The sequence below is a fragment of the Pongo pygmaeus genome, chromosome Y (genome assembly GCF_028885625.2).
Source record: "Pongo pygmaeus isolate AG05252 chromosome Y, NHGRI_mPonPyg2-v2.0_pri, whole genome shotgun sequence".
NCBI lineage: Eukaryota > Metazoa > Chordata > Mammalia > Primates > Hominidae > Pongo > Pongo pygmaeus.
In genome coordinates, this window is record NC_072397.2 from 5,128,366 (window position 1) to 5,150,973 (window position 22,608).

A 22,608-nucleotide genomic window follows, 5' to 3' on the forward strand; every position below is an offset into this window, starting at 1 on the left:
TTAAAAATCTCAATCAGATTAAACAGTCTCACTCTGAAAAAATATTTTTAAAGAAGATAATTGTCCCTTCAGTATAGCTATTTATCCTTGCCTTTTTGAAAATAATGTGAAAAAACAAGGGTACTTTTTCCTCTAATGTAATATTTCTTCATTCACACTCCTTAACAAATTCAATTTCTTTGAATAGCAAGTATTTTTTTTTTACCGCAGACATAAAGGTTTACTTGTTTCCTAAGTTATTCATAGTAACTGTGAATATGTATTTTCAACAATTTATTAACAGAATATTTCTGGTTATTCAAAACTTATTTTTCTGACATCTTTTAAAATTCTCATTGATTTAATCCATGTATAATATATTTTTAAAATTTTTGAAATACTCTTAATCTTAAGAAAAAATGAGCCTGTAATCCCAGCACTTTGGGAGGATGAGGCGGGTGGATCACGAGGTCGGGAGATCTAGACCACCCTGACTAACACGGTGAAACCCTGTCTATACTAAGAATACAAAAAAAAATTATCCGGGCGTGATGGCCGGCGCCTGTAGTCCCAGCTACTCTGGAGGCTGAGGCAGGAGAATGGCGTAAACACGGGAGGCGGAGCTTGCGGTGAGCCGACATGCGCCACTGCGCCCCAGCCTGGGCGACAGAGCAAGACTCCGTCTCAAAAGAAAAGAGTAATTGCAAAGAAATCCATGAACTTTTATTTTTCCTAAGCTGTTTGAAGACAGTTATGGGCATACTTGTGTGTGTATTTCCTGGAAAGAAGCACATTCTCTTACATAATCGCAGTAAAGCACCAAAATCAGAAACTTAAACTTGGTATGTTAACTGCCACAGATCCCCTTCAAAATTTGCCAGTTGTCCTCATAATGTCCCTCACAGTGGAAAAGATTCAATAGGGAATCATGCATTGTATTTAGTTGCAATTTTTTTTTTTGTTTTTTGGGCGGGGGGGATGTCTCTTTTAATCTGAAATTGTCTCTTAGCCTTTCTTGGACTGTCATGACCTTGATGTTTTTGAAGGTTTCATGCCTGTTAGTTTGCCTTGTCATTTTTTCTTGTGTTTGCTCATCATTAAATTTGGGTTATGCATATGTAGCAGGAACACTACAAATGTCGTTCTGTGTTCTTTTCCCTGCATCCCATCTGGTGGTGGATTTGTCTCCTGGCTTGTCCATCTTGATCACTTCATTAGGGCAGAGTATTCCAAGTTTTTCCATAGTAATCAATAGAATTTTGTACAGAGGTACTTTGGTATCCGTGTAAATATTACATTCCTTGTCAAATTTGTACCCATATTGTACCCAAATATCTATTGATATTTCTTTTTCTTTTTTTTTAAGGCAGGGTCTTGCTCTCTTGCCCAGGCTGAAGTACGGTGGTGCAATCATAGCTCATTGCAGCCTCCAACTCCTAGGATCAACTGATCCTCCTACATCAGCCTCCTGAGTAGCTGGGACTACAGGGACAGTCATCAGGCCCAGCTAATTTTTAACTGTGTTTGCAGAGATCAGGTCTTGCTGCATTTCCCAGGCTGCTCTTGAACTCCTGGCCTGAAGCAATTCTCCCACCTCAGCCTCCCAAAGTGCCGGGCATTAATATTTCTTGAATGAATTATTACAGTTATCATTATGAAATAGTAATATTCTAATTCCACCATTTCTTCTACATTCTATCAGTTGACATTATACAGTAGTGTATAACCTGGGCTCATAGGGTCTTTTTATTAAACAGGTTATAATCTATTTCTGTCATTATTTATTTTTATTTGATGCTTATTTCTTGTTGAATCCGTCCAACTATTTATTGATCCTTTATTTTGGGCATTCGCTCTTTTTTTTAGGTAGTCTCTGTTTTACATTTTTCCTGTCACTTTTTCACCTTCACTTGCCTCGTCTAGATTTTACACTTGTGTATCTTGCAAGATTAATGTAGTGCCTCTCTTGTGATTCCATGTGCCTTCCTTTATTCAGTGGGTGAATAAATGTCCCAGGCTCCCACTGGGCTCTTCTAAGCAATCTGATTCGGCCTTTGGAGCTGTTTAACGACCTGGCCACCTCAGCTTCAGCATCTCAGAAAAGTTCCAAGATGTGAAGGAATCATATTACGTGCAAGTTCTCACCTTGCCATATTTTGACTTTTTCTGCCATTTAAACAACACAATGGTCACTGCCAAGGGGGCCAGCATTCTGAGCTATCACATGTTCACCCCAGGCAGGCCAACCTTGGACTTCATTAATTGTCATGCCATTAATGCAGAGATTAACATAGTGACAGTTGCCATTCTTTTCTTTTCTTTCTTTCTTTTTTTTTTTTTTTTTAATGGTTGGAGGATTATCTGAAGCAAATATGTTCCCACACAGGTGCTATATCTGTGATTACACTTTCATTTTGATAATGACAAACTTTTTAATAAAAGTGCTGGTAAGTTTCTTGAGAACAGTTACAGTAACAGAGTTGAACATTTATTCACATTATTTCCAAATTTGCAAAAGAGGAGAGTAACTAATTTATTTATCCATCCTCCTGCTTCTCTTTGTAGCAGAGGAATTCATACTTATGTACCAATAATAGCTCATCACCCTCCCTGCTAAACTTAACTTGCATTCTACTCATAGAATGCATTCACTTAACTTACGTTATACTCATACTGATCTTAAAAATATGTCCTTTTAGTTTGCTGCAGAAAGTCAAATCTTCTCTATAAACAGCACACAATAGGTAGAAAACCTAATTTCCAATTTAAAATATTTCAGTCTCTTGCTAAGCAAGTTCCTTTCAGTTTAGATATCTGGTCTAGTAAAGTGGAATTTCTTATCAGCCCTGTTTTAAGCAATCACTCATGGGTACCTTAGACCCTTTGGGTAGATGCTCAGCTGGTGAGAGCCCTAGTCACCTTCCTCTTCCCCAAGATGGTGGATAAGTTTATGAAGGTGACACTTCGTACAATGGGATGGGGGCCCTGGGCTCTTTCTAGTCCCTGTATGTGCATGGCTTGTTCCCACTGTGTGGGGTTTGTCTCCGTCCAGCCACAAAACTCCTCCATTTGATATGCAGTTTTTGCCTTGGAATATTTCTTAGTTTTGTCTCTTCTAGCTTGTTGGAGGTCTAATGGTCTTCCCTATGGACTTAGCCCCACTTGAGCTCTTGCTGCTGCTAGATGTCTGGTGGGGTCTCCTTCATTGCTAGCCCCTGCATTCGACTCTGCCTCCGGTTGTTAGCAGGCAACTCCGCCTGCAGCAACCCCGTGGGAAGTCCACCAATCTGTACTGCCTGCCAACTGTACTTCTCCCCAGTGATACAGGGAGTAGAATCTTCTGCTAACACAGACATACATACTGCCTGCCAACTGTACTTCTCCCCAGTGATACAGGGAGTAGAATCTTCTGCTAACACAGACATACATACTGCCTCCACAGGTGGCTACCCTGGTTGCTGTGGGACATCTGTGCAAATGTCTTCTCCCACTTTCCAAAAGAGCAAGCAGCACTCCACCCATCAGTGTGACTCTCAACCCCTGTAAACTCATCTCAGCAGTACCCCAAGGAGGAGATCAAGGTATATGCTCCTACTGTCAGCTTTACTCTCATCCACATCTTCTCCCTGCGTGTCCCTGGGTTGGAAGGAACAGCTTGTTTTTTTGTGCAACATCAGTGATTCTTAAACTTGACTGTACCAGGGAAGCTTTTAAAAAATGCTGATGTTTGGGTCATGCAGATTCTCAGTCACTGTTCTGGGTATGTCGTGCATGAAACAGTGTTTTGCAAATCATTTCTAACATGCAGCCAGGATTACAAAACGTTATCTTGTATCCTGAGTTCTCTTTACTCTTGGCATAAAATTGAAATCTGTTATATCTTGTGTATATGTGTGCCTGTGTGTATGTCTATGTGTGTGCATCTAGAGAAAGAGAGAGAAACTGTACATGTGGCCTCATAGTAGGTTAAATCGTAAAGGTTTCAATTTGGGAAATTTTGACTTAAAGAATCCTTTTGTCTCTCTCAACAAATTATGGTCTTTACAGCTGTTGTCTCCAAAGAAAGAAAAAAACCCTGTGCTTGTCAATAGCTCAACATGGCCTCTTTATTTCCCTTTGCACTTTACTCAGTAGCTCAACATTCTGCATTTTGTAGCAATAGTTCAGAAGCCACCCTCTCTGCCTTAGGCCTCTGGATACCTCAGAATGCTTCAGGGTGCCTAGCGAGAAGGATATGCTCACAGAAATGCAAAAACGGAAGCACATCAGTAAAGTTTGCAAAATATGACCTTTGCATCACTGCTATTATCCTCCTCACAGCAAATGAGTCACTTCTAAGTGAGGTTTACATTCATTGAGCCACATAAACCAAGGGTTATAAAGTATGAAATACGGAACCAATACGGAAAGAAATTTATTTTTAGAGAGACAAAGAGACTTGCCCAAGGTAGCATAATTATGTAAGAATCTAACCAAAGGCACCATTTCCGTGGAGGTCAGGAAGCAGCTCTGTGGGAGTAGGGCCAGGAGGTTGAAATCCAAGTGGCTTAAAGGTAATGTAGCAGCTTTCAATAGAATATAGAAAGTACAAAGTGCAGGGCCTGTTTTCTCTCCTTCTTGATACCTCTGTGAGGCTACTATTGCAGCCTAATGATCCAAGAGGCAAAAGAACAAGGGATGGAGTTTCTGCCAGTAGTTCACCTGTTCTGTCATTATTTAGTTATTATTCACCGAAGTGCTATCGATAACCACCTTTTGGAACTATGGCTTAACAAACGATGAAAGCAGCCTAGGTGAAGTGGATCATGCCTGTATTCCCAGTGCTTTGAGGTGGGAGGATCACTTGAGGGTAGGAGTTCAAGATCAGCCTGGGCAATACAGGCTGAAGTGGGAGGATTGCTTGAACCCAGGAGTTCAAGGCTGCAGTGGGTCTTAATTGCACCACTGTACTCCAGCATGGGTGACAGAGCAACATCTGTCTTTAAACACACAAGGAAGTAAAAAAGAAAAAAGAAAACAAATATACACGTGGATAAGTATAAATGCTAATGATAAACTGACTTATCACTATTTTGTTTTACATGAGTGATATTTTCACAGCCACTGGATTACTCTTTAGTGGTTCTAAACCAGAGGTGATTTTGCCCTCCCAGGGGGCATTTAGCAGTATCTGGAGGCATTTCACATTGTATAGTACTTTTCATGTTTCCTAACGCTTTTGGAAAACTGACCTTCTTAACTGATCACTTATGATGCTTTCAATATTCAGATTGTTCAATTGTCATTCAGCTTTCTCTGTTTCACTGTTTATTTTCTCTTCTCTGACCTTCACGATTTTGGCAAAGTTAAAAACTTATGTTGGGTCACAGACCACTAAGATAGATGCCTGAGCGTAATTATTATTAACTTATTGGTTGCAGAAACAGCTCTTGTATTGACACTAGCTGGATTTATTTTATTTAATTATTTTGGAATGTGCAAATATTATGCAGTTGATGTGCCTCAGAGGATTATTTTCTTTCACTTTTTAAAGTACAACTAGAAGTTGATGTTTTAGCGTTCAACATTCTTCACTTTGGGGGACAGATGAACTTCAAAATAAAACATGAAGAGCAACTGTACTTTAAGGAAAAACAGCTACATCCAAACTAGGTAAGGACGTTCTATAGTGGAATATTTTATGCTATATGAAATATTTTACAGGTCATAGCAATGGATTATGCACACAGCTTTATCTTGCCAGAAATGCACTTTATGACTTCTTTTCTTATTCCAAAAGGATAGTAATACCTGATTATCTTCTACTCAATTTTGAAAACATTTATGCTTTCAGGTACAGTTTTACCCAATGTGTGGGCTGGGCTGGTTTCAAAAATATTCATATGGTGGTTGCTAATTGTAGGATCTCAGGAAATTCTGAAAATAAACACAGACACCTGAATTCAAGAAAAAAGGAAGCTGATTAGAAATAGAAGCATATTTTAAGTAAAAGAGATTATCTTGTACAACCTGGGTGGGCCTGACTTTACACTGAAAGGCCTTAAAAGCTAGTCTGAGGAAAGAAACTAAAAAAGAGAGAGAGAAGGATGAGAGAGCAGAGAGAAAGGGAAGAGGAGAAAGAGGAGGAAGAAGAAATTCTACTTGTGGACAATAGTTTCAGCTTGTGCCTGTGAAGTTTAAACCTGTTGGTGATCTTCCCCTCCTTACTAAGGTCTACAATTACTTAAGTGAATTCCTTATAATAAATCAATTCATAGATAGGTAGATATAATATGCAAATGTTTTAGCAGCTGTTCATCCTTTGTATCTGCAAAGTCCTTTCACGGCAACAACTAGATCGAATGACAGAAGACTGTAGCCTAGGCAACCTGACACACTAATACATGGCATGAGGCAAGAGAGAATGAGAGCCAAGCAAAAGGGGAAACCACTTTAAAATCACCAGAACTTGTGAGACTTATTACTATGAGAACAGTATGGGGAAACTGCCCCCATGATTCAATTATCTGCCACCGGCTCCCTCCCACAACACATGGGAATTATGGGAGCTATAAACTCAAGATGAGAATTGGGTGGGCGCACAGGCAAACCATATCGGTATTTCAAATATAATTCTAATTTTTATTTTCTGTTATTTAAAGATAAGACTGGCTACTATAGATGCAATTTGTATTCTGCAATCATGCTAGATTTACTTAGTTATAGAAAGATTTATTTTGTCTTTAGGTTTGTTTTGTTTTGCATTGGCAATTATATTATCTCAAATACAGATTTAATTTCTTCCTCTAAGAAAAAAAAAATAGAAGCACAGTGAGACCTTAGCAAAGTTACCAAAATCCATGAGTTTGAGCTGATTTACAGAGCACGGTATTACAGAATGGTGATTTCCTGTTTTCCGGCTTTCCACAGTGCACCAATTAACTAATAATGTGTATCTTATCCACAGGCAGCAGAGGTCCTCCCCTGAACTATTAGCTTCAGCAACTTGCGCTCCTGTTCTTGTTTAAACACATGACATCACTTAATCATGAATTCCTTCCTGCAAAGGTTTAGAACAAAAACCAATGTGAAATATTTGTCAATTACATCTGACCTTGTTAATCCTGAGCAACTCAGCAACTCTCATGCCAGAGTCCTGGCTGATATTTGAATCTGTTTCAGGTTCCAGTCATAGACTATGAAAGAACAAGGTCCAGTTCACACTTAGTTTTCCAAATACATAGTTCTTTGCATTTGCATATATTGCTTTACATTTTATAAAACATGCTGTACTATCTCATTGGATTCTTCCAGATAACCACAGTGCACTACATTTATAATTTATTTATTGCTTTATTTGGAGACGGAGTCTCACTGTGTCATCCAGGCTGGAGTGCAGTGGCATGATCGCAGCTCACTGCAACCTCCACCTCTCACATTCAACCGAGTCTCCTGCCTCAGCCTCCCAAGTAGCTGGGACTACAGGTGCACATCACCACGCCCAGTTAATTTTTGTTTCTTTGTTTTTTGTTTTTTTTTTAAGTAGAGGTAGTGTTTCACCATGCTGGCCAGGATGGTCTTGAACTCTTGAGCTCATGATCTGCCCACCTTGGCCTCCCAGAGTGCTGGGATTACAGGCCTGAGCCACTTCTTCCAGTCTTACAGTTATAATGTTAAACATGGATAAAATAGGGTGCAGACATATTAAATCCAATAATTGGAAGTGGCCATTTGGGGAACATTGCCTAATGTGTAGTGCATACTTAATTACTAGTTTTTTGAATGGATACATATTTGTGTTTGGAAGTAAGAAACATTGTATTGTTGTTTTAATAATAGTTGTCTTTGTTTATGACATAGACAGGTGGGCAAGACATATCAACTAGGTTTCAAAACAGATTTAAATCCCAATTCTGTTGTTAACAAGATTGTAACCCTGAAATTGTCTTAACTTTTTTGCCACACACATTACTTATTTTTGGAAAAACAATCTCAGGGAGGAAGTTTTAATAGATACTGTGTAGGATCATTTTCTTTTCCAAATGTCCACGGTGTTACATTTCACTAAATAGACCAAAGCTTTAACTCAAACAGTTTCAATGATGTAGGAAGACAATGCAGTTTTGTTATGTTTTTGTGTTTTGAGACTAGGTCCTGCTCTGTTGCTCAGGCTGGAGGGCAGTGGCACAATTATGGCTCACTGCAATCTCCACCTCTTGGGCAGGCTCATGCCATCCTCCAGGCTCAGCCTCCCAGGTTGCTGGGACTACAGTTGCATACCACCACAGCTGGCTAATTTCCGTGTGTGTGTGTGTGTGTGTGTGTATATATATATATATATATATATATATATATATATATATACACACATTTCCAATATAAATGTATTTGAAACCCAGGCTGGTTTCGAATTCCTGAGCTCAACTGATCCACCCTCCTCAGCCTCCCATAGTGCTGGGATTACAGGCGTGAACGGCACGATGCAATTTTGTCCTGGATCTGTAAATTAGGCTTTCTTGTCTGTAATAACTGTTACCTAACAATTAACAATATCACCTAGCTGTGGAGCAGTTATTTATTTATTTATTTATTTATTTATTTATTTATTTATTTAGACGGAGTCTCTCTCTATCACCAGGCTGGAGAGCAGCGGGCCATCTCGGCTCCCTGCAACCTCTGCTTCCTGGGCTCAAGCAATTCTTCTGCCTCAGCCTCCCAAGTAGCTGGGACTACAGGCGCGTGCCACCACATCTGGCTAATTTTTGTATTTTTAGTAGAAACCGGGTTTCACCATGTTGGCCAGGATGGTCTCAATCTCTTGACCTTGTCATCCACCTGCCTCGGCTTCCCAAAATGCTGGGATTACAGGCATGAGCCACCACGCCTGGCCTAGTTATTCTTAGTGAAATTAAGAATAGTTATTGTTCATCTAAAGGTCCCAGGATTACAATGCTCTGTCCTAGTATATGAAATGTGTCAGATGATATAGATAATACAGCTTTATTGGGAACTCCTATTTATGTTATTTTTGGGAGTTCTGCTCATGGGCTTTGTATTTAAAGTGGAACATATTCACTTAGGTCTTACTGAAGGAGTTAATTGTGGAAGAGCAAATAAGAACCTTATCATTTGATTCGCAATTACTCAAAACTTTATTTATATTATCCATTAGACATCTCTTGAGTGCCTACTATAGACCTGACACTACATGAGGCCCTCAGACCTGAGAGACAAGCTAGACATGTCCCTTGACCTCAAGGAGTTACAGTGAAGAGGTCACTTCTACATGGTGCTTGAGATGATGTTTAGGAAAACCTTCACAGCAGAAATGATATTTGAACTGTCTGAACAGGTAGATAAGGGTATTCTAGGCAGCATGGAAAAAACTAATTTTGGTACAAGTTGCATGATACATGGATGCTGAAATAATTGTGAATTTTGGCCAATAGAAATTGTCAGTATGTCACATGCACTAGTAAATAATGGTGCATCACAAAGGGAGGAGGCTGTGGAAGCTGATGGGGAAAAACAGTAGAAGGCTGTGAAGACCAAGTTTTGTTCTTTGTCATGTAGACACTTGGGAGCCACTGAAGAATTTGACTTGAGAAGACCCACGGACAGTGCTAAATTTTGGAAAACCTCTATTGGCAATGTAGTGTGGTTGAGAGATAATATTTAGGGGATGATAGACAAGGAGATTTTGAGAAGCAGAACAAACATGTTAACAGTAGGATTGGATTAAACATGATGGAGGCACATGTTAAGGAAAGTCAGTGGAACCCATTTGTTAACTGGAGGTGAGGTTTAAGGAAAGGGAAGTGTGATGGTGTCAACTTGATTTGGTTAACAAATGTCCAGATAAATGGGAAAATATTAGTTCTGGGTGTGTTTATGAGGGTTTCTCTGTAAGAGACTAACATTTGAATTGGTGGACTGAGTAAACATCTGACCTCCCCATGCGAGTGGGCATCCTCCAATCCATTGATCGCCTATAAAAAAAAGGGAGAGGAAGGGAAGAATTCTCCCTTTTTTCTTGAGCTGGGATATCCCACTCCTGTCCTTGGACATTGGAGCTCCTGCTTCTCAGGCCTTTGGACTTACACCAGTGTTCCACACCCTACTGCACCACCCCTCCTACTCAGTTCTCATTCCTTTAGCCTCAGACTGAGAATTACACCATGGATTCCCTCAGTTTTGTTTCTCAGGCCTTTGGACTCAAGACTGAATTACACCTCAGGATTTCCTGGTCCTCCAGCTTGAAGATGGCTTATTGTGGCACTTCTCAACTTCTGTAATCACAGGAATCAATTCTGATAATCAGTGTCATCATCTTTCTATCTCTCATCTCTCTCTCTCTCTTTCATTCTGTCTCTCTCTCATTCTCTCCCCCGTCCATCTCTCTCTCTCTCTCTCTCTATATATATATATATCTCAATCATATTTCTATCTATATGTATGTCTATCTATCCATCTGTCTATCTCCATCTATCCATCTATTTATCTAACATCTATCTGTCTATCCATCCATCCATCTATTTATCTGTCATCTATCTATCTATCATCTATCATCTATCTACCTATCTATCTATCTATCTATCTATCTATCTATCTATCTATCTATCCATCTATCTACCTATCTATCTATCTATCTATCTACCTACCTATCTGCCTGCCTGCCTGCCTGCCTGCCTGTCTGTCTATCCATCCATCCATCCTATTTGTTCTGGTTCTATGGAGAACCCTGACTAATATAGGAAGAGAAATGGCCAAGATTGTGATTTGAGTCATTGGGAAAAGAAGAGGAGAAGGATGTCACATGGAGGAAGTTAATCGTTTTAGTCTCATACCTCAGTTTGGGGTATTGCAGGACATTTCTTGGGGGTAGATCTTATGGGTATTTGTACACACAATTTGCACAGCACATGGAAACTTCCAGCTCTTCATATTGATGGAGCCATAGTGAGATTCTAAAACCTTATTATGGAGGAATTAAGAAGGCACCAAGGATAGAGTGTTGGGCTGGGTAGGATTGCAGTAGTACACAAAGGGAATTGAGTTTACTATTTAGAGCCCACATTATGTTTTGTTAATGTATGCATGAAAAGGACTCTCAAGCTATCAGGGAAAATCTTGGGATAAAATAGTACCTGGAACTAAACTTCCTGCTATCCAGCTAAGTAAATTCAAATATAGTTTAGAGAAGGAAACAGCTGAATAATAGAAAAGAATATGGTGGAAAGACAGACCTTGATTCCAGAACCACTTTTGTTTTCTTCCTTCTTATCTAGAATCGGGCTGTGCCTTCCCACTAGCCACAACATCACTACTCTCTGCATTCATGTCTCTGTCCTAATGATATCTTACTTGCTAAGGGAGGAAGGGCTTACCTTATCTCAATCCTGCTTCTGGCCCCGTAAGTGTTATTCCATAAAATTTATTCCATGCTGTCCTACAGCAAGGCTGTTCTCAGTTTGCAGGTAGACATGGTTTAGACCGCTGGCTGACCTGCCTGATGTTATGTAGCTTCCTATGGGTTCACTTCTGCTAGAGTGAATTTACTGCATTATTTCTTACCCCTCTCTTTTGGGTCTGGGCTTCCTTGGGTTGCTTTGTCCATTTCTAACTTTATACCCATGGCTCTGCATTCTTTAGTCCTATAACACTCATAATCTGCTTAGCTTCTTAATATTTATCATATATACTTTATTATGCTCTTCCTTTTTTAGAAGCTTTGCCTTTAATCTCAAATGCCTGTTGTATTAGTCCATTTTCATGCAGCTGATAAAGACATACAAAAGACTGGGCAATTTACAAAAGAAAGAGGTTTAATCAACTCACACTTCCACATGCCTGGGGAAGCCTCACAATCATGGCAGAAAGTGAAAGACACTCACATGCTGGGAGACAAGAGAAGAAAATTTGTGCTGGGAAACTCCCCTTTATAAAGCCATCAGATCTCATTGAGACTTATTCACTATCACGAGAGTAGCACAGGAAGGACCTAATCCCATGATTCAGTTATCTCTCACAGGGTCCCTGGCACAACACATGGGAATTATGGAAGCTACAATTCAAGTTGAGATTTGGGTGGGGACACAGTCAAGCCATATCACCTGTGAAGTCAGAGATGAGGCATTGTAATGCTGTCATCACTCTCTTCCCCAGTCCCCTGCATATATAGTATTTGCCAAGTGTTGGTGATGGTGGGGCTGATCTAGGTGCAGATGGGGGATAAATTATTTGTGGTCCCATCTGAAACAGGAGTAGGAGCAAGATTCACTTCTGTATTAATTCATCAGGTACTTTTGAACTCCTAACATTTGTACAGGAGAGTGCTGGCACTGTGGAAGATTCAAAATCACATAGGAACCCTGACTTAAAGAAAGCTATAGCCCAAATCAGGGACTATTTGGGTTAGAAGTCATCTGAGTACATGATAAAACTTCACAGTATTCTCTAGTTTTTTTAAATTTAATTTTAAATTAAAACCAAATTTGTGTTCATTCTTAGTTTAGATATGTAATTAAAGCAATAACTGTAGGCTTCAAATAACAGTTACAAGAAAACTCCAAGAATAAAAGGACACAGACGTACACTCGTGCTTGGAGATGGTAGGCACTCCACCACTCATTTATATTTTGTCATGTTGACATGGCAGAGGTCAATAAACAGTTACACAATGTTATAAAACATTAAAGATAAGCCTATCATCATTCTAAATTTCATAATCACAAAGTTAAAACTTTGACTAAAAGAGCCAAGGTAATATTGGAAGATATTTTTCAGCATTTCCAAAGATCATTGACTCATAACCTTGATTCCAGAATATGCTTGTTATTGACAATGACATCTGTTAGAATATTTGCTTTAGAAAAAAGTCCTTTTGTTCACTTAATATTTTCAAACACATTTGCTATAGGAGGTGCAGTTGCTGGCTAACCTGAGAGATAATTGTGATGACCTTACTGATCTGGTTACACTCACATTAAACATTTGTTGGTAAAAATATGTTTTTTTTAAAGTGACTCTAAAAAAGTAACTTGGAAATAAATGCAGATTCTTCTTTTTTTTTAAGTCGAGTCCCAAAACAAATATGGAAAATTACATAAAAAGGGGTTTCCTGGCCAGAGGCAAAGTCAGAACTGCATACAGTCAGGTCTTCATTCATTCACTGGTTTATACATCCATCTATTCATTTATCCAGTCATCTATCCATTTATCCATGCGTCTACCTCCTCATTCTTTCCTCCATCCATTTATCCATCCATCCAGCCAGCCATCCGTCCATCTACCCATTCACCCACTCACTCATCCTTTCATCTACCCAGTCACTCACCCTTCCACCCATCCATCCAGCCACCCACTTATCTTTCTATCAATCCACCCACCCACTCATCCACCCATCCATCTACTCACCCATTCATCCTTCCATCCACCCAGTCATTTATCCATCCACTCATCCATCCATCCATTTACTCACCAATTTTTATCTTTCCATCCATCCATTCATTTACCCATCCACTCATCCTTCCATCCATTCATCCATCCATCTATCCAACCATCCACTCATCCATCCATCCGTCCACCCACCCACTCTTCCTCCCTTGCATCCATCCATGCATTCACCCACCCACTCACCTATTCATCCACCCACCCACTCATCCTTCCATCCATCCATTCACCTATCCATCCATCCATCCATCCATCCGTCAACCCACCCCCTCATCCTTCCTTCGTTACATTCATCCATATATTCATTCATCTATCCATCTATTCTTTCGTTAGTTAATTAATGTTATAATATTCTTGTCCAAGAGCACATATTATAACAGTGTGTCCGGAATTGTGTTAGTTACTGGAAATAGAAAGGAAAGATGCTTTTTAAGATCAATTATTCCAATGATGGTTCCTGTATATAAAATAAAGTGTTCATTAGCAGGATTTTTGAGACTTACCCTATAGGGTAAGGCATTACCACAAAGGCATTTACTAAATCTTCCTAAAGTATCAGGATTGCAAGGGTTAATCTACTCACTTATTATGTAATTGAAGGTGGTAACTGCAAAAGGCATAAAATGAGCCTTTTTAGGTCCCACTCTAACAATTTTCACTCCTAGTCAGAGCGCTGCAGAGACATCTGAGCCAGTGAAGCCAGAGGCTACTAGGTAACTGTTGGAATGATGTGTAAAGAGTCCACAGCTGCCAAATAGGAGACCCATATAAACAAACCAATTGGGCTCCATAAGTCAAACATGTGACAGGAGTAATGAGGTGTTTAGCATTTGAACGGGACTGACAGCTCTCTCTGGGGTAAGTGGAAGGAGAGGCACTGGATCCCATTGTTTAAGGAGCTGCGCTTCTGTAAAATAGAAGTTGGGATCCAAAGACAGTGAAATATAAATTAAAGAAGATGAGAGCTACAGAAAATTTTATGGAGAACAAGATAATTGAATATTTGAAGTGAGCGGTGGCTCTTGGGAAAATGATAGGAATTCATTAAATTGATAGTTCACCAAATTAATAGATTTAAATGTGTACCCACATTTACCCTTTTATTTATTTATTTTTTAGAGATGGGTTCTTGCTCTGTTGCCCAGACTGGAGTACAGTGGTGTGATCACTGCCTGATGCAGCTTCAAACTCCTGGGCTAAAGCAATCCTCCTACCTCAGCCTCCCAAGTAGCTGGGACTATAGGCACACGCCACCATACACAGCAATTTTTTTAAATTACTTTTTATAGTGATATGGCCTCGCTATGTTACCCAAGCTCATTTATCCTTTTAAGATGAGACATCAATGCCTATGTTTCTGTTTCTTTTACAAATTTCAAGAAAGACACAGGACTCCCTGTATCTTCCAAATTTGACAGTATATGTGTCCTAATATAGGGATTAAATATGTTGAGAAATTTTAGAAAAATAGGTTTTCAGAGTAAGCTTTTTACATATTTGTAAAATTTTCTTGCTCAGCAGTGTCAGTTCTCACATGGGTGGTTGGGAAACACCGTCGACTGATTTCTATAGGTTTTTTTTTAGGGGTGGTGGGGTGAGTTTATAAATTTATTCAACTTGTCTTATTGGAAACTCTCTTGTGATTGCTCTCAAATATTTTAAGAAAACATTTCATGATTTTTAAAAGTAGATTTAAGGGGTAGAAGTATAGCTTTGTTCCATGGATATATTGAGTAGTGATGAAGTATGAGCTCTTATTGTGAACATCAGCTGATAGTGTACATTGTACCCAAGAGGTAATTTCTCATCTCTCACCCCTCTCCCATCCTCCTACCCTTCTGAGTCTCCAGTGTTTACTATTCTGTTCTCTATGTATACTCATTGTTCAGCTCCCACTTATAAGCGAGAACATGCAGTATTGTACTTCCCGTTTCTGAGTTTTTCATTTAATATAATGAACTCCCGTTCCGTCCATGTTGCTGTAAAAGATATGTCCTAATTCTTTTCTATGGCCAAGTACTTTCCAGAGTGTGTGTGTGTCTGTGTGTGTGTGTGTGTATGTGACATTTTCTTTATCCATAGAATCAACTTAAGCATCCCTCAGTAGATAAAGAAAATATCCCACTTATGGATGCTGTAGTTGATTGTATGACTTTGCTTTATGAATAGTGCTGCAATAAACATAAGAGTACCTATGTCTTTTTGGTATAGTGATTTGTTGTACTTTGTGTACATGCCCATTAGTGGGAGTTTTGGATAGAATAGCAGTTGTAATTTTAATTTTTTATATTGAAAATTAAATTAACTGGTTAGTTCACTATATCTGCTAGACTTTCTTTGTCCAGAATGATGTTTAGTTGCATCAGAAAGCATTGTGGATTCCATTTTTGGATTTTTTATAGAGACCAGGTTTCACCATGTTTCTCAGGCTGGTCTTCAACTCCTGAGCTCAAGCAATCCACCCACCTGGGCTCCCAAAGTGGGGAGGATTACAGGCATGAGCAAATGTGCCCAACCCGATTTCTCTTTTAAAGAATAATTCTAATAATAATAATTTCTGGTTTTATGTATTTTTACAAATAATTGACATGATGATGTAATATTCACAATGCTTCAACCATGTGAAAGAGTGTATGTGAATATTAATCACATAATTGATAAAATATATGAAATAATGAAGCCAAAGCAAGTCATTAAGAAATATTGATAAACATTAGGTATTGAATTTACAGATGTTGCCCAAGTTGTACATCCACGGGGCCAGTCATCATAAATTATGATTGATGATTAAAATGAGAGCAAGAAATACCCAATTGAGAAGTAAATTGAAAACCGCCTAATCTTCTTCCGATGCCTCTGCGATTTCTTTGTACTTGTAAACTATCATTGCATGTTGAATAGGAGTCTTAACAGAGTCATAAGTCCATCCCTTCCTGGCAAAGAGCCTTTCAAGGATTCCAGGCATTTCATAGCCCTTGCTTAGAATGAAATCCTTAAAGGCAATTGGTCCATAAAGATCGTCAAGAACGTCAGGTTCATCAGGCTTTTTAAGTGAGAGCTTGGGGTCAATCAAAGGTTCATCACTTCTTAGCTTTTTCCACAACTTAGGCTTGAGGTACCATGCTCCATACTTCATCTTCACACGCTGTGTGGTATAAGAATTCGATGGCCTGTGGAATTTCCTGCCCCAGTGTTTTTCCTTTGAGAAGAATTTGTCCTCATCCTTTTCATCTAGCTCCACGCTGTACTTCAGCTCTGAGGAACACTCCTTTACCTTCTTAAACTTTTGGTCCTCATGGGTTGCTCTGTAGTTGGGGGTAAAGTCAAACAGATTCCTGATGGATTCTTCATCAGCTCCCAGGTCTCCAGCCCACTTGAAGAATTCACGGAGTTTTTCCGATGTGTATCTATATTGAAGAGAGTCAGAAACGCACTCTTTTGTGCTTGGTGTATCTTTCTGAAGCAGTTCTTTTATGTAGGATGCTCGAATCTTGGGAGGCTCCGAGAACTGGTGGAACTCTGGAGCTTTGGGAAGCTCCGGGCGGAGACTGGACACCCGACGAGGCTTGGGAGGCTCCGAGAGGAGACTGGACACCCAGCGAGTCTTGGGGTGTTCCGGGTGGGGATGGGACACCTGAGTCTCAGGAGGCTGCAGGCAGGGTTCCCCACAAGGGGATTTATCAGGCTCGGTGGGTTCCTCGGTTTTCTTCACCCGGGCTTCACAACGATCCCATACGTCCTTCAGCGTCCTCCCAGAATCCAGCATTTTCAGCATGTATAGTAGGAGATTGGACACCCGACTAGTGTCGGGAGGTTCCAGGCGGAGACGGCACACTCCGGTCTTGAGAGGCACTGGGTGGAGATGAGACACTTCAGTCTTGGGAGGCTCTGGGCTGAGATGGGACACCCCAGTCTCGGAAGGCTCCGAGTGGAGACTGGACCCCCGACGAGTCTTGGGAGACTCCGGGTGGAGATGGGACTCTCCAGTCTCGGAAGGCTCCGAGTAGAGACTGGACGCCCGACGAATCTTGGGAGGCTCAGGGCTGAGATGGGACACTCCAGTCTCGGAAGGCTCCGAGTGGAGACTGGACCCCCGACGAATCTTGGGAGGCTCTGGGCTGAGATGGGACACTCCAGTCTCGGAAGGCTCCGAGTGGAGACTGGACCCCCGACGAGTCTTGGGAGGCGCCAGGCGGAGATGGGACACTCCAGTCTCGGAAGGCTCCGAGTGGACACTGGACCCCCGACGAGTCTTGGGAGGCGCCAGGCGGAGATGGGACACTCCAGTCTCGGAAGGCTCCGAGTGGAGACTGGACCCCCGGCGAGTCTTGGGAGGCGCCAGGCGGAGATGGGACACTCCAGTCTCGGAAGGCTCCGAGTAGAGACTGGACCCCCGACGAGTCTTGGGAGGCGCAAGGCGGAGTTGGGATACTCCCATCTCGGAAGGCTCCGAGTAGAGACTGGACCCCCGACGAGTCTTGGGAGACTCCGGGTGGAGATGGGACTCTCCAGTCTCGGAAAGCTCCGAGTAGAGACTGGACGCCCGACGAGTCTCGGGAGGCTCCGGACTAAGATGGGACACTCCAGTCTCGGAAGGTTCCAAGCGGAGACTGGACCCCCGATGAGTCTTGGAATGCTCTAGGCGGAGATGGGACTCTCCAGTCTCCGGAGGCTTGGGGCGGAGACTGGACACCGGAGTCTTGGGAGGCTCCGGGCTTAGATGGGACATTCCAGTCTCGGGAGGCTCTGGGCAGAGACTGGACACCGTAGTCTTGGGAAGCTCCCGGCGGTGATGGGACACCAGAGTCTCGGGAGGCTTCAGGCAGAATTCCCCACAGGGATATTTACTAGGCTCAGTGGGTACCTGGGTTGTCTTCTCCCGGGCCTCACAACGAGCCCAAGCGTCCTCCAGCTTCCTCTCAGGATCCAGCTGTTTCAGCACCTGTAGTAGGAGATCTGGAGGCACATCTTCTCCCAGATTGGGGTACATAGCCAAGGGATGCTTGGCCATTAGCTGGGCTTCCACTTGCTCTACGAACGCCTTCCGTGCTAGCTGGGCTGGAGAGAGTTTGGAAAATAGGGCCGCTTTCTTGAGCAGCTTTTTCTGCACGCTTTTGGGGTCAGCTTGGGGACCTCTGAGAGATATTTTGGGGAGTAAGAACTCGTCACGGCGACAAACGAGCGTATCCTCGGGAGACGGACAGCCGTAGCGGAAGTCGTCCATGCCCTCCTTCACAAATACCCAGTTCTGGGTGTCCATGGGTGATAACCTCAGGCGCCTGTGCTTGAGCTTCGCGAAGCACTTGGAAGGCGGTTTGTTACAGTACCAGGGCTTGGAGTCCATGCCCGGGGACCTCAGCCAGTCCTGCGGCCTCTGATCCCCCATGGTGGCCCTCGCTGGGGTGCCACGTCTCCAGCTTCTGCGGTTCCTGATCCCTGCCGCTCTAGTCGCTAGGAGACCGCCAGCCACGCGCAGCCCAGGTTCCTTCCTGGAGGCGGAGCAGCGCTGACACCACCTGCGCAGTCCACGTTCTGACAGGTGTGTGGTGGAATCTCATTCTGGGTTTCATTTGCGTTTCCTGATGACTACTGATATTGAACATCTCTATATTTGCTTATTTGCCATCCTTATCTCTCCTTCGTTGAAGTTTCTGTGGATTTTTTCCCCATTTTTAAATTGTGTTGCTGGATATCATATTTAGTTTTGAGAATCCTTGCTGTGTTCTAGATGTGAATAGGTTATGAGATATGTGATTTGCAAATTTTTCACTTCATCCTTGGCTTTTCCCTTTCATTGTCTTAACAGTGTCAAAGAGAAGTTTTTTAATTTGATGAAGTCCAATTTATCAATTTCTTATTTTATAGACTGTGCTTCTTTTGATGTATCTGTGAAAACTTGGCCTATCCAAAGGTCAAGGTTTAATTTTTGTAAACAGCACAAGATATAGATCAAAGTTTTTATTTAAAAATGTACCTATTGCTTACATATATCTGATAATTTTAGAACTATTTTTGTAAAGACTAAATTTTCTCCACTGAATTACATTTGGGAATTGGTAGAATATCAGTTGTGTATATTTTTTGAAGGTCAATTTCTGGACACTCTTTTCTCTTCCATTGATTTTTCTCTCACACAAATTTCCCACTCTGTTGGTTACTTTAGCTTTATAATAAATCTAGAAATTAGGCTGTATTAGTCCTTTAACAATGTTCTTTTACAAAGTTAGTTCTTCCTAGGTCCTTTGAATTTCTATAGAAATTTTAAAGTCAGTTTGTCAATGTCAAAAAAAGAAAGTCCTGTTGGGAATTTGATTAGGATTCTGTTGAATCTATAGATCAATTTGAGGATAATTGGCATGTTAACAATAGGAAATCTGACCGCTGAGAAATGTACAGCTTTCTATTTGTTTATGTGATTTTTCATTTTCTCAGGAATATTGTGTGTTTTTTAGTGTATGTGCCTTTCACATCTTTTTCTCTCCAGATTTTTCCTAAATATTGTTTTTCATACTATTATATGTAGTATATTTTAGTTGCAATTTCCAATTTTTTATTGTTAGCATATATAAATATTGATGTTTGGATACCCATTGGTATCATACAACCTTGGAAAACTCACTCATTATGTTCAGAAGCATTTTTGTATATTTCATTGAATTTTCTATATGTATGATAGTGTCATCTGTGAATAAAGACAGTTTCCCTTCTTCCTTTCCAGTCTGAATATCGTTATACCCCCACCAGTCCAGTTGCAATCTTTCATTTTCCTTTAAATAATATCAGTTAAATTTTTATCTCCCTTATAGTGCTTAAAACAACACTATGAAAAGCATTTTTATAAAAAATTTTAATTATAGACAAATTCAGCCTGCATTATTCCTTAAGCATATCATTTTCTCATCACATAATAATTTTTTCTGTACATTCTTACTCATTTTTTAAAAGAAGGCTTCTTACTTCCCTTGTTAGGTGCAGCTGAACAATGTTTTCTACTATACAATGTATGTATACTAAACAATGTTTTCTGCTATACAAGCAGGTACACTCTAGTTCCTCCTTGTAAATGAGGTACGATCAATGCCTCTCTTGCTTTTGGCTCCTCCTTTGTAAAACAGACACAATGTATATTCCTCTTAGGTTTCTCATTAAATCAAAGAACTAGATTATGTGTAAATCAAGATAATCTATATAACATGACTTTGTATAGTGTCTGGAACAGAATAAGCATCCTGTAAAATATTGTTAATTTATATAGTATTACTACAGTTCGAAAATAAAAATACTCTACATTTGATGTCTATATAAAGGAAAAGCAACATCATACATTTACATATCACAAATATTTTCATTTATTGATTATAAGAATCTATGTTAAAGTCTCAAGATACTTAGTAGATTTCATAATGTGAGGTTGGTAAGACCAAATTTGACAAGGATTTATTTTTAACTTTCTTTTTTTTTTCCTTTTTTATTTTTATTATACTTCAAGTTCTAGGGTACATGTGCGCAATGTGCAGGTTTCTTACATATGTATAAGTGTGCCATGTTGGTGTGCTGCACCCATTAACTCGTCATTTACATTAGCTATATCTCCTAGTGCTATCCCTCCCCCCTCCCCCTACTGCACAACAGGCCCGTGTGTGTGATGTTCCCCTTCCTGTGTCCAAGTGTTCACACTATTCAGTTCCCACCTATGAGTGAGAACATGCAGTGTTTGGTTTTTTGTCCTTGCGATAGTTTGCTGAGAATGATGGTTTCCAGCTTCATCCATGGCCCTACAAAGGACATTAACTCATCCTTTTTTATGGCTGCATAGTATTCCACGGTGTATATGTGCCACATTTTCTTGATCCATCCATTTTCTTGATCTATCACTGATGGACATTTGGGTTGGTTCCAAGTCTTTGCTATTGTGAATAGTGCCACAGTAAACATATGTGTGCATGTGTCTTTATAGCAGCATGATTTATAATCCTTTGGGTATATACCCAGCAATGAGATGGCTGGGTCAAATGGTATTTCTAGTTCTAGATCCTTGAGGAATCGCCACGCTGTCTTCCACAATGGTTGAACTAGTTTACAGTCCCACCAACCGTGTAAAACTGTTCCTGTTTCTCCACATCCTCTCCAGCACCTGTTGTTTCCTGACTTTTTAATGATCGCCATTCTAACTGGTGTGAGATGGTATCTCATTGTGGTTTTGATTTGCATTTCTCTGATGACCAGTGATGATGAACATTTTTTGATGTGTCTTTTGGCTGCATAAATGTCTTCTTTTGAGAAGTGTCTGTTCCTATCCTTTGCCCACATTTGATGGGGTTGTTTGTTTTTTTCTTGTAAATTTGTTTGAGTTCTTTGTAGATTCTGGATATTAGCCCTTTGTCAGATGAGCAGGTTGCAAAAATTTTTTCCCATTCTGTAGGTTGCCTGTTCACTCTGATGGTAGTTTCTTTTGCTGTGCAGAAGCTCTTTAGTTTAATAGAAAAATTCCATGGACTGTATGTTACATTCAAGAGCCAATGCTTCAACAATTCTCTATAACAATACTCTAACTAGCAAGCTCATATGAGTACTCACTTATCTAAAATGCATGAGAGTTTGAAAAAATCTTCTATATTCCAAATAATCCCGGAGAAAAACATGTATTGAATCTCCTAAAGTTCAATTGGGCCTATATAAAATTTTTCATGTGCCTGTTCATTAAAACATTGTTTTTGTTCCTTAAAGCCACTTCATTTTTTTCACTTTTCACAGCAGAATATTATACAAAGGACTCACATCTAGAATACATAAATAATTCTTAAAACTTCATAAGAAAACAAAAAATGTATAATACACAGTAGTTTACCATGTATAGAGATATATAGCTAAAGAAATAATTATAGATGTGTGTACATATTGGTTAGTATACATGCTTATGTTGTATAGCTCTGTCTCTGCTGAGAAACTAGAAAAAAAATGACACCCAAGTAACAACAAGTACATCCAGTGCCCAAATCTTGGTTTCTAAATACCATTCTCTAAAATAACAAAAGCAAAACAAAACAGAGATATCCTTGGAGAAATGAGGAATTCTAGGCCTGGGGCAGTGAAAACACAAGATGAGCCTGGAGTATTATGTAATGCCAGAAAATATGGAAGTTCTCAGAAAACAAAAGAATAGAAGCAGATCAGGAGCCAAACTGAAAGAGCCCTCAA

At 40.3% G+C, this 22,608-nt stretch overlaps 1 protein-coding gene across 2 annotated transcripts; it reads right to left on the bottom strand.

Annotated features, from left to right (window-relative positions):
• Nucleotides 1-16,246: 16,246 nt before the first annotated feature.
• LOC129025938 (protein FAM47A-like) lies at nucleotides 16,247-18,796 on the bottom strand. 2 transcript variants are annotated; one of them, XM_054473485.2, is made up of 2 exons: nucleotides 18,048-18,796; nucleotides 16,247-17,495 (listed from the first exon to the last, which is right to left on the bottom strand). In XM_054473485.2, the coding sequence occupies exons 1-2, from the start codon at nucleotides 18,794-18,796 to the stop codon at nucleotides 16,247-16,249; spliced, it is 1,998 nt and encodes a 665-aa protein (XP_054329460.1). The 2 variants fall into 2 exon arrangements, with proteins under 2 accessions (XP_054329460.1, XP_054329459.1); XM_054473484.2 differs by having other exon boundaries at nucleotides 16,247-17,323; nucleotides 17,543-18,796.
• Nucleotides 18,797-22,608: the final 3,812 nt, after the last annotated feature.

Bases quoted from the DNA above. Each gene is read 5' to 3' on its own strand.
- LOC129025938 (XM_054473484.2), bottom strand. From the start codon at position 18,796: ATGGGGGATCAGAGGCCGCAGGACTGGCTGAGGTCCCCGGGCATGGAC. The intron at 17,324-17,542 runs GTGTCCCATCTC...GAGCCTTCCGAG, and splicing joins CGGAGCCTTCCGAGACTGGA to ACTGGGGTGTCCCATCTCAG.